Raw genomic sequence first — 12,072 nt, forward strand, 5'->3', positions numbered from 1 at the left:
TAAAATTGTTAAAGATTTGTCAAAAAAGTCCTTGTCATGGTCCTGCCTTCATATATTGTACTGAGTAGTCCATAAAAATGTGAACACTTTGAATTTTAAAATTTAACAAGATATATCTTATTAATTAACAATAGAACTTCAACAAAATTAATAATATAAATAGATGTGTGTCCAGGCTCTATTAATCAATAATGAAGCTGCCCTTATTGGCAATTATTGCTTCCAGGCGCTGGTGGAAGGCCGGATACCCGCTGCAGATGTAGTGCACTTTCATGGCGTCCCAGTGATAGCTGATAGTGGATTTGAGGGTCTTGGTGTTTGGATGACGGACACTGGAGGCCTTCCCCTCGAAATGCACCTAAAAGGTGTAGTCGAGGGGGTTGGCCACAGGGCTGTAGGGGGGGGGGACAAATGTCTCAAAAAAGAGTTCAAAAGAACTCAAAAGATTCTTGCAACTAATGGCTTTCTTTCATTGCTGGTGTCAAAAAGTGGCCCTCCATCCTCACAAGGCTATGTCCAACCACTATTTTGGTAGCTCTCTGGAAATTCTGGTGTTAAATCCGGATATATCTTGCACGGACCCTAATGGACATTAGGGGATTATCCTGGACTTTTTTTTTAAGTCCTCCGGATCCAGTTTTTTTCCTCTCCAACGTTTTGGACTTGCTGACGGCGCAGACGGGGGTCTTGAAGACTGCTTACAGTGTGCAAGTGTAAATTATTTGATCGCATTCAAGTGTTATTTTCTCGACTTGTACGTAACCTAGAGACCTCAGGTTTGTTCTGTTTTGTAACTAATTGGTTATGCTTTAACATTTCGAAATATGGATTAATTTCAACCTCTCAATCTTCATTCATTATTGAACTAGTAAGTGTTCAGATTTCAATGTACCACCCCCCTTGGTATGTATTTGAATTGAATGACAGTAAATGTCTTTCTTACGTTGTTTGAATACTTTCACGAGTATTGTTGAAATATCCATGAATATCAATAATATCAATGTCATCTTGTATGGCAAATGTATTTTGTATATTACTCGTATATGTATGTATGAAATGCCAATTTTAGACAAGTCACTCTAAAACATTTTCACTTTTTTTGTGTCACATAGAATAATGGTATGGAAGAAAAAAGGAATAAAAAAAAGAGGCCCTCTTACCCAAAAAATAAAGACTCTAACCTTGATTCTGACATTGGTTACTGAATGAAGGAAGCATTTAGAGGGGACTGATGCATTAATAAAATTATTTGTTGTCCATATTCAAGGACCATTCCTTATTATAATTAATATATATATATATATTAAACAACTGAGTAGAGTGAACACACTTTTCTGTATGACTATAATGTCGTTAGCATTAAATAGGTAGAGTTGACATTTTTGTAATGAAAAAACTAAGTTTAGAAATTCGTTGCGTGTGCTCTTTCTTCTTTTTTTTCACTTTTTAATAGTTCTTCTTGGTATTAATTTCTCCCTCTATTGTAAACCTTTTTGCCATTTTTTGTTGTTAATTGTTTTAAAAATGCATAATAAAATAAATATAATTATAAGATTTTCCCGGCACTAATCCTATTTGAAATAGTGAAGGTTTTCCTCTTTATAACACAATTTCAATCTCCCCAATATGATATAACAGGCAGCTGACATTAACTGAGGTCTTAATTCAGTAGTACCATATGTCTTGCTCCCTCTTTCTTCTCTTCCTCTTTTTTTCTTAGAAAAATTTCAACTCAATGGATAGATATAGGAGGCAAGGGAACAGTTTTCCCCTCCTCCAGTGCTGGGTTTAGGCCTTGCGCTATAATGTTTAAAATAGGGCATTATAATTTCTAAATATAAAATATTTCAAAATTTGGTCTCTCTGTAGTTACAATTATGTGAAAACAGTATGATTGACCATTGACAAGAGCAGTAGGGGTCATTCCTCCACGTAAGCTGGATATTTTTAACGGACGACATAATAAAAAATGTATCTTTTCAAAAAAAAAAAAAAAATCAAATATTTATTTTTGAAATAATACTTGGAAAATTGGAATTTTGAAAGTATGTAGTCCCGAAACTGGGCCTGCTTTATACTGATAGTCACGGTCAAATAGTACGCAGCGTGTTTCTCTGCAAAATAATTGTTCACGAGACACTTTTTGTTTTTGGCTCAATTACTCCGAGTTGGGTTGACTTAGACGCGTCAATTTTTAAGACAACAATGTCTCTTACTGGATGCATCTATAGCAATGCTACACTTTAAAAAAATATATATATTTATCTTCACGTTGAAGTGGGAAACTTTTCAGACGACTCTTATATTTATATCATTTGCTTTTCAGGTACGACTCGTGATTTTTATAGGTACATTTTTTATTTATTCATGTTTATATAGTGCAGGCTTCAATATAACATTTTATATCAAAACTGCAAAATACTACAATTATATTCCCAAAGAATGTGTTTTTTTTTGTTTTTTTTTATATTTATCTTTTTTGGTCAATACCATATTTGGACAAAATTAATCTTTTAGCCAGCCAATAATAGGATTTATAAAATATATATTTTGTTTGTATGAACACATCACCCATACCTATATATATACTTCAAGAGGCCTACTCTATCTCATATGTATGTATGTTTGCCGACTGGATATCATATACAAATACTAATGTATAGATACACTTTTCTTATTATAATACAAGGTAATATAATAAAATACTATGTACGATTTTAATATCATTAAATAATGTGCAATTAATTTTAAAAATTGTGTATAAATAATATGGCAATGATAGTCGGAGAGTATATGAGAGATACATTGCATTTGGTATGATTGACTTATTTGTCTAACTAGCAGATTATTTCGGGCCTTTTTGAAAGGCAAACACGTACCAGAGATATCAACGTATCAAATTTTTTGCTTCCGTACCATTTTATCAGATAATGATTCCGTACATCATATATTTCTGTACTTCCGTACCGTATCAAATTATTGAGTACAAATCAAAGATATCCCATTAATAAATGTTCAAAAAGACCTCAAATAACAAGTATAATAATACAAATTCCATTTTATTTCTTGCTTTATTTTCTAATAAATAAAATATAACATTAAATAGATATATTATAATGAGAAATGATCAATAAAAAAATCAAATACATAATTACACCCCCTCTTCTCCCTCCTTTTTCAAAAGCAAGTCCAAGTTTGCTTCATCAAGACTAGATTTCCAAAATTGTGGGAGCTAGGGAAAAACATCAACTTTTATTATGTAATACTAAAAGATGGGATGAGTATAAGGAGAAATGATCAGTAATTAATTCAGTAATACCATATGTCTCGCTCCTGCCTTCTTCTCACGCTCTTACAGAGATCCCATCTCTATATTATATATTAGAAGAAAAACAAGGGGATTCATATACAAATTTTGATACACATAGTAGATCCATTATTTAATTAGACTATAAAAACTAGCGTATACTAGTCACTTCGATGGTACTTTTTTCTGATGTGAACATAAACACATTTCCCCGCCTTTTTTCTAAGTACTTTTTAATACTTCCGAATATTCATAGCTATTCATAGAAAGTTCAAAAAATTAAATTGTTTGGAAAAAAATTTCAAAATAAAATTTTTGGGCAAAAAATTTCAAAACTCCATACTTATTTAGAGAAAATTAAATTTTTTGGAAAAATTAATCGAAAAATTAATTTTTCTGGAAAAATTAAATTTTTTGAAAAAAAAAAAAAAATTTCAAACAATAAATTTTTTGGAAAAAAAATTGAAAAATTAAATTTTGGAAATTTTGTTTACAAATCCATAGCTATTCACAAAAAAAAAAGTACGAAAAAAATTTCAAACAATAAATTTTCCCACTATTTTCGCGTATTTTTTTTTTTTCATTTCGACTTTCAAGTAAAAAACAAAAAATCCTACAGCCCCTCCAGCAGACATCTCTGATCCTAGAGGTTAAATTTGTAATTTTAATACTTAAAAACAGAGAAATTCAGACTGTTGAAATGAATTTCTCAGATCCATTTTATTGGAAAAATTGAGTTTTGAAGCTGAACTCTTTAAAATAAATATTTCAGTTAATACAATTTAGATCTTAAACCGCGATTTGTTTTTGTTTAACTCATTGTCGTCAATTTCTATCCAGTAATTATTCTGATTAATCCTTTGGAGGAACTGCAAATCACACTCAAAGTAGCAAACATTCATGGTCACAATGATATATATATATATTGTTTGAAGGGTCTATATTGGGGAGAATACAACTTTAATAAATCAAACAAAGGCTTTAAACCAGGGATGTCCAACCTTTTAATATAATGGGCCGTATTGCCACTTGAAATATTTTAACAGGACACAGAATCTATTTTATTAAATTTCATGAAAAATGGCTTCATAAAACAAAATTTTAAATAAATATTTATTTCAAATTTAGCCAAATAAAAACAGAGGCAAATCTAATTTTTCAAGGCGAAACTGCATCAAAAGAGGCCAATCTAGCAAGCCTATTCAGGGTTGTCTGTAGGTTCATATTTTTATACTTGAAGTGAGAATGAGTAGTGGGTGGCTTTTAATTATTAAGTGGCCCCCAATGCAGCCGGGGAACACGGATTAGAAATAATTGCTTAAAACTATTGTTTACATTCTTAAGTATCTTAAATCATCCTAGAAATTTGAATACAAGGCTTAAACTTGACTCAAATACGTTTGTATTGTATATAATATATTATATGATGTAAAAAAATCCTTCTAATTGAATTTGATTCAAGATTGTTTTTATGTTAACTCATTGTATATGTATACAAATTGCAAAAAAGCAGTTTGACATATAAATAGTTATTGCATTTCTGTTTTTTAAATGATATATTATTCAGTTGCAATGGTACGTATGGAAAAGTGAGACAGTTTTTTATAACAAAAAATCTCAGAATAATTTATTATAAGAATAATGTTAAATTAATATAAAACTGATCGTGACACTATATATATTTAATTCTTCTGTGTCTGACAAAAAAAAATGAATGAATGTATTTATAGAATATGGAAATGAGTTTTTTTTTTTTTCTTTTTTCTTTAAACCCATAACATTTTGTCCAATTATATCACAGTTCTTTCTATCCTTCATGTATAAAACGAATGGCACAGATTGGACATTTTCTGAGCATTTTGATTGTTTAATTCCGTGTTTGTTTGTTGTATTTTTTATTTTATTTTTTTAGCAATAAAGTCTCTTTATACCACATTCACAACAGAAACGAATGCTTGGAAGTTCGTAGGGATGCCCGCATTCGTGACAGAAGCGTGCGACTTTTCCACTACCTCCTTTTGGTGGAGAGCGGCACTCGTAGGATGAGTCATAATTAAGATATTGTTTGGAGTTTGGGATATATTTTTGGAAAGCAGAATTGGAGGACGGCTTCAGAGGAGAGCCGTGACTACTGCTACTACTTCCAGCACTACTCCCCCTCCTCCATGATTACTAGAGCCAAAGAGTAACTCATTCATTTGATTGGCTGCCAGTTGATAAGGATCATATTCTATACTATGATCATAGTCCCCACTCATTTCAATCCCTTCTGGCTCAAAGCGTTTGGAAGTGGGTCGCAGAACATTGGGTCTAACTAAATATTCATGGTTCATCACGGGTCTTGTTCGAGTGGAAGCGGATCTCTTAAGGTAGAAGGAGTTTTGTCTCATGGGAGGTGTTTCTGTAAAGGATCGCGACATCCCTGGAGTCACGGATCGGCTTTTTGCGTAAATGAATTCGGGTTCATTCTTTGCTACTGCAGCTTCATTCTTGAGTTGTCGGAGCTGAGAGGCCTTGGTTTGAGCAGGTCCTTTTTTAATGCTTCCTCTTCCCGTGGCAGAACGGACAAATTGGGTGTCATCTGATTCCTGGATATGATCTTTGTTATAGAGATAACTGATATTTGAAGTCCTTCGACTCTTTGAGCATTCAATTTCTTCTTTTCTAGAAAAAAAAAAAAAAAAAACCAATGAGACGACTATAGAGATAGGGGTTGTTAATAGAAGGACCTTACTTTTTGAGGGGTTCAATTGGAGTTTTAGGTCTATATGTATTTCTCATTTGTAGTTTTGCAAGAGCCACCATATCCTTGTTGGGAGATAATTGCATCCTTTTGGATCGTTCTTCACACCAGGACTCATGCCGATCAAAGGCTTTATAACCAAACTTACGTCCACAATATTTACAAATCAAAAACTCATCAGGCGGCTTCACAACCTTCTTTTGAATGAGTGGAGTAAGAGGCTAAAAAATAAAAATAAATACGTTATGGCTGTAGTCATTGTGTTTTTCTGTCCATATTTGGAACTATTTATGAATATTCATAAAAGTTTATAATTTATTAAGTTATTTTCACTAGGGCGGTTTGATTTTCAACTTTTTTCGAATTTCGATTGTGGGTAGAGTGGAAAAGTTGTCGTATGGTATGAAAATGACCTATACAAAATTCCACTGTCCTACAAGGTCATCTTTAGGTCGCACATCTCGATCAAATTATGAAAAATGGCATAAACTCTTTCTTAGAGAATATAGATGCTAAAAAGACATTATTAGTTATTTTGCATAAAATAATTTTGAAATACTTTTATTAAAAAAGTTTTTTTTTCTAAAATTGTCTTATTGAGCTAAAAAAGTTATGAAACTTTGATGATCCACGTATAGCGCGCATCATTTTTTGTAGGGAAAGATCAAATTTCTGTTATATTATCATTTTGCTTCAGAAAAAAATTTAATACTAATTTTTACAGGTTATAATAATCTTTATCATAAAATAAGGATTAATGTTGTATTTTAATCTTTATTGACGAACATTTATCTCTTTTCAAACTTTGAACTAGATGTTCTACCTAAAGATAAAATTTTGCATAAATTATTTCCTTTGCAAATCCCCATTTTTTCTAACTAGCCGTAATTCGAAATTCGAAAATAGATGAAAAACAAACCGGCTTAATGTACATAGAACAGCAAAAATTAAATATTTTAACTTTCCTTAAATGAATAGATAATTTTTAATTATAAATAAATATTCAAAATTTCCCTCCTACAAGAATGACTTCAAAGTTAGTGAAAGAATTAATGATATTAGATGTATTTTAGTAAGTAAATTTAATTTGATTTAATATTATCACAATGTACATAAAATGTCAACAAGGATTACTATAATTGATCAATGCTAGTAAATCCATGGCAAGGATTCAAAGAAACTATACAAGGGCGTCTGCAGGGGAGGGTTGGAGTGTTTGTAGCCCCCAAATTAAGCAACTTTTTCTTTTTAATAGAAAAATTTTACCATTGAATTTTTTTTTCAAAAACTTTAATAATTGAAATTTAATTCAATTTTTCGAATTTTTTTTTCCAAAAAATTCAATTTATCAAATTTTTCTAAAAAAAATTTCATTTCCTTGAATAGCTATGGATTTTTGTAATTTTTCTCCAAAAATTAAATAATCGTAATTTTTTTGTGAGTAGCTTTGGATTTTTGAAAAAAATTAAATATTTGAAATTTAATTTTTCTTAAACAGCTGTGGATTTTTGAATTTTTTCCCCAAAAAATCTAATATTTGAAATTTAATTTTCCGTGAACAGCTATGGATTTAAAAAAATTTGTATTTTTTAATATTTAATTTTTTCAAATATTTTTAAAATTTAAATTTTTCCAATTGTTTAAAAAAAAATTGAATTTTTTTTCCCAAATACCAAAAATATATTTATATATAATCCTGCGGACGTCCCTGCTGTCATGCCATAAATGTATGCATGGAAAAACGACATTCAAGTAGAATGATCACGATTTGTCTGTTATTTTACACATGAATTGAAAAATTCATACATATAAAAGTAATTACATAATCACTATTGTTTTCATTATAATTAAACTGCTGAGGTGGTCTGTTTTTCACGTTCCATCCATGATGGATACTACATTCATATGACTATGTAGACAAATCTAATGTTTATAAAGCCACAATGAGTCAATTAAGGTCAATTAGATTGAGTTAAATGAAAATTAATACTAAATTAAGTAAATGTTGTTTTACTTTATATATTGAGAGCAAACATCATGAAGATTTAATTTAGCTTTGTAGAAGATACATACATATTGTGGCGATATCGTTTAATATTAAATACATAATCATCGTTGCAAATATATTAAGCATAGCCATACATAGATACATTATAAAATGAAGAAAAACACATGAGAAAAGTGGATTATACCGGGGGGTACATTGAAATATGAACACTTCTTAATGAAGTTTGAGTGATTGAAATTAAATAATATTTCGATACATATTAAAGCATAAGCAATTAGTTACAAAACAAAATGTCGAGGTGAAGACCTGCAGTGTCCGTCATCCAAACACCGAGATTACGTCCACAGCGAGTGCCAGGCATTTCGCCACCACCTGGAAGCCATCATTGCCGCGAAGGACAGCTACATTAATGTTTGAGAGAGCTCAGATACACATCTATTTATAATATTAATTTTGTTGACATTCTATTGCTAATTAATAAATTATATCTTGTTGAAGTTTATAATGCAAAGTGTTCAGATTTTAATGGACCACTCCGTAATATTGTGATTGTACCGATATCTTTTAATATTAAATACATAATTATCGTTGCAAATATATTAAGCATAGACATACATTGATACATCATAATTTGTAATATGTAATGAAAAAAAAACAAAAAACACACACACATGAGAAAAGTAGATTATATCAGGTAGGTATGTAATAATAAATTTACTCCATAAAAACTTGTTTTTGCCTATTATTTTAAATATTTTCAAATGTATGTCTAAGTTTACTTGATTTAAAAAAAAACTGTTAGAGACCGAACTAGGTATATAGTATATATAATAGAGACTTTTTACATCCTACTTTGGGTAATTCCTTGGTTCGTTTTTGATCAATTGGAAACACTTTCCTCTTAGTGCAGAGTACTTTTTCACAAACTTTAACATGTCTCTCCAGGGAAGCTTGCACAAAGGTTCTTCCACAGGTTGGGCAAGGTAGTGTATAGCGTGGAATAACGTCGGGAGAGGCCTCAATGATCCGTTCTTTGGGACTTCCTCCTATCGGAACATCATCATATGATGATGAAACATACATCATGTCCCTTCCGGATCCCTCCTCCTCCGACATGGTGATGACGATGATTCACAACTAACTAAATAGTTGATAAGGAGATATTTTGCTCCGTGTCGTCTTCTTGTTATTGTTCGTTTACTCTTCTCCCTTTACTGTACGCACAGGAGAAGACGCATGCATAGTGATTGTGGTCGTCGTCGGTAAAGGTAGTATGATAGTAGTAACAGTGATGATCAAGGCCAGCGCTCCTCACAAGCTACACAATAATATTATATTGAAAATATAGGATTAAAACCCATATTTGAAGGAGGGCTTCCAAAGTAGAAATACAATATCTGACTCAATACGACTAAAAATTATAAGATACTAGTTTCAAGGGCTCCTTTCTAACTCATACGCTCAATGTGTAGTCGGTGTTGATATTACGAATGAGTCATTCACAGCTCCTTAAAGGACTTTGCTCAACTTTTTGGGGGAAGGAAGGAAGGGGAAAGGAGCCAAGCACGTATTAGGGAGCGTACTCGTTCATTTTGTCGTTTATGATTCAGAAGTTGGGCGGCAATTATTATTACTAACATCTTAGTACCTACATATATATATAATAACAATAATTCGATTCAAGACCCACTCTGCGTGGGCTGATAAACACTATGTACAATACGATGATGGTAAAGATGTATAAATTGATAAAACAGAGAAAAGTACCTACTTATGAGTTATGCACATAATATACGAGTATAAATCCCAGCACCGTTTCTCTCTGCTAGGATATTATGTTAAGTAGAAATTATGTTTAACAATAATTTTCTTAGGATAAAGAAACAGTTAGTGAACATTTGGAACTGCCTTAAGTATGTATGCTAATATTACTACTCTTACTGCAAGGGTCAAAACTCTTATTAAAAAAAAATGATAATATCAAGGCCATGACACGTAGGAACAAAATATTATGTTAGAGGAAATAGATGGCCTAATTAATTTCCTCTAATAAAGACCAACTTTCCTCTTTCCCCCAAACATGTCCTTGTTTTACAGTCTGTCTCATGGACTTTTTTATGAAGAAATTAAATGTACAGTTATATGAAGATCTAAAATACATTTTCAAAAAATAAATTCATTTTTTTTGGCATACATATCAGTGCCCTAATCAAGTTTTATTATTATTGGTGATCTGGCTATAGTAACTACGGCTATGACTCATCATTAATAGACTTATAATTAATAATACTAAGAAAATATTTGGGGGTCCAGCCCCACCCCGCGGCCTCCTGGGAATTACGTTTTCTGCATATTTATATAAAAAGTGATGTAAATCGTGTGCATTTTTTGCTACTTTTTTTTTAGATTTCTTTTCCTTAGCAGTTATCATTATTATTTAATTCCTGAGTAGTGAACATCCTTTCCTAAATAGATTCAATTATATTCAAAACCTGATTCAATATTCGTGTGTACTCATAAAAGACGGAGCATAACCCTGAAGATTTGTTGTAGAGCGTTAATTGTAAGTCCTTGTTGTACTCAGATCAGAGTTTGGGTTCGACATCGGAGGATTTTCATTAGAATATATGTGTGTTCGAAATCATTGTTTGAGAGGAGATCAGCTTAGCTGCAATTATGTTTTATTAGATTAGCTGTAAGCAGCTATGACTGGGTTCTTGCAAGGAAATGAACGCAAATCCCACTCCATATCTAGTAAATACATAAACAGGAATTACTTCGTTGTCAATCCCCAATTCTTCTCTGAGTTTAACAAAGACTTCTTCATATAACTCTTTTATCCTCTGTCTTTCATAAGCAAAAGCACGTAAATGTTCCCTCCTCAGGAATTAAAGAATAGGGATAAAAGCTTTGGAAAATAAATCAAAAAACACTGTTCAGGTTACCAACAACAAGAACAAAAAACTTACACACTAAAAAAGGATCAAGACCTACTATCCTAATCAGGATCCACGGACAATGACAATGATAAAAATGAAGTAGACGGTTATTGAGAATATATTATGCGTAAACATAACTTAAAATTTTACAGTATTTATTATTCATTCAAGAGTTATTATTTTTTCACACGTAACAGTAAATGACGTCATCTTTCAGCCATATTAAATTCAGTCTAGTTGTTCACTCCATGCTAGTAACATAATAAAATATATGAAATGGCTCTTTGGGGTAATATGAGACACACTAAATGGCTTTGTGCCCGTGGCTTTGTGGATGTTTTTGATATTGTCATAGGCTTCCAAATCCTCATTTGGTAGAAGGTGCATCCAGAGCTGGCAATACTTTGAATTTGGGCATCGATTTGCCAAACTTTGAAGGATATTAGGTGTAATCTATTTTAAGCCTAATATACACTTCTTCCCCCACCTTATATATTCTGTCTAAGTCATATTGTCAATCATATAATACTGTTTATGCATTATTGCCTAAAAAATAGCTAAATAAAAAGAATTTAGTTTCATATATACTAATGCAACTTTAGAATTTTCAGATGTTCAAAAATGGGCTCAAACTTCAAATATGTTTGTGTGTTATATATTTCATAATATGAATTTTCATCTTTCATCATAATTTGTCTATCATAATTGAATACCTATATTGTCTACTTTTAATCATACAAGGGTAGTCTGAAAAGTTTACAATCTCAACGTGAAGATGGCAGCACTTCTAAATAAAAGTTAGTCATATCTATCGAGCACTGCGTACAGTTACTTACCAAAGTTTCACCCATTTTGGACACGAAGTTGTTATCGACAAAATCGAGTATCGAGCTGTTGTTAAATATTTGTTTGTGAAAGTGTAACCTTTAAATCCATTTAAGCAATAGCAAAGTTAATAGAAATACAAGGTTATACCATAACGCGTCTACGACTGATGTTTGACTTCCACCACGCTTTTTAATAATGACGTCATAGTGTATGAGTGGTTGCATGTTTTGTCAAAATCTGTTTTTCT

The 12,072-nt window shown here is 31.5% G+C and overlaps 1 protein-coding gene across 1 annotated transcript; it reads right to left on the reverse strand.

Annotated features, from left to right (window-relative positions):
• Positions 1 to 3,052: 3,052 nt before the first annotated feature.
• On the reverse strand, positions 3,053 to 9,466 carry LOC121129167 (zinc finger C2HC domain-containing protein 1A). Its single transcript, XM_071893312.1, has 3 exons — positions 8,911 to 9,466; positions 6,037 to 6,271; positions 3,053 to 5,966 (listed from the first exon to the last, which is right to left on the reverse strand). The coding sequence occupies exons 1-2, from the start codon at positions 9,172 to 9,174 to the stop codon at positions 6,038 to 6,040; spliced, it is 498 nt and encodes a 165-aa protein (XP_071749413.1). The 5' UTR covers positions 9,175 to 9,466; the 3' UTR covers positions 3,053 to 5,966; position 6,037.
• Positions 9,467 to 12,072: the final 2,606 nt, after the last annotated feature.

Source organism: Lepeophtheirus salmonis, chromosome 14, assembly GCF_016086655.4.
Source record: "Lepeophtheirus salmonis chromosome 14, UVic_Lsal_1.4, whole genome shotgun sequence".
Taxonomy (NCBI): Eukaryota; Metazoa; Arthropoda; class Copepoda; order Siphonostomatoida; family Caligidae; genus Lepeophtheirus; species Lepeophtheirus salmonis.

What these genes read in the sequence shown, in the direction of transcription:
- LOC121129167 (XM_071893312.1), bottom strand. Translation starts at nt 9,174, where the DNA reads ATGTCGGAGGAGGAGGGATCCGGAAGGGACATGATGTATGTTTCATCA. An exon ending in GAACCAAGGAATTACCCAAA is followed by an intron (nt 6,272 to 8,910) that starts GTAGGATGTAAA and finishes TTTATTTTTTAG; the next exon opens with CCTCTTACTCCACTCATTCA.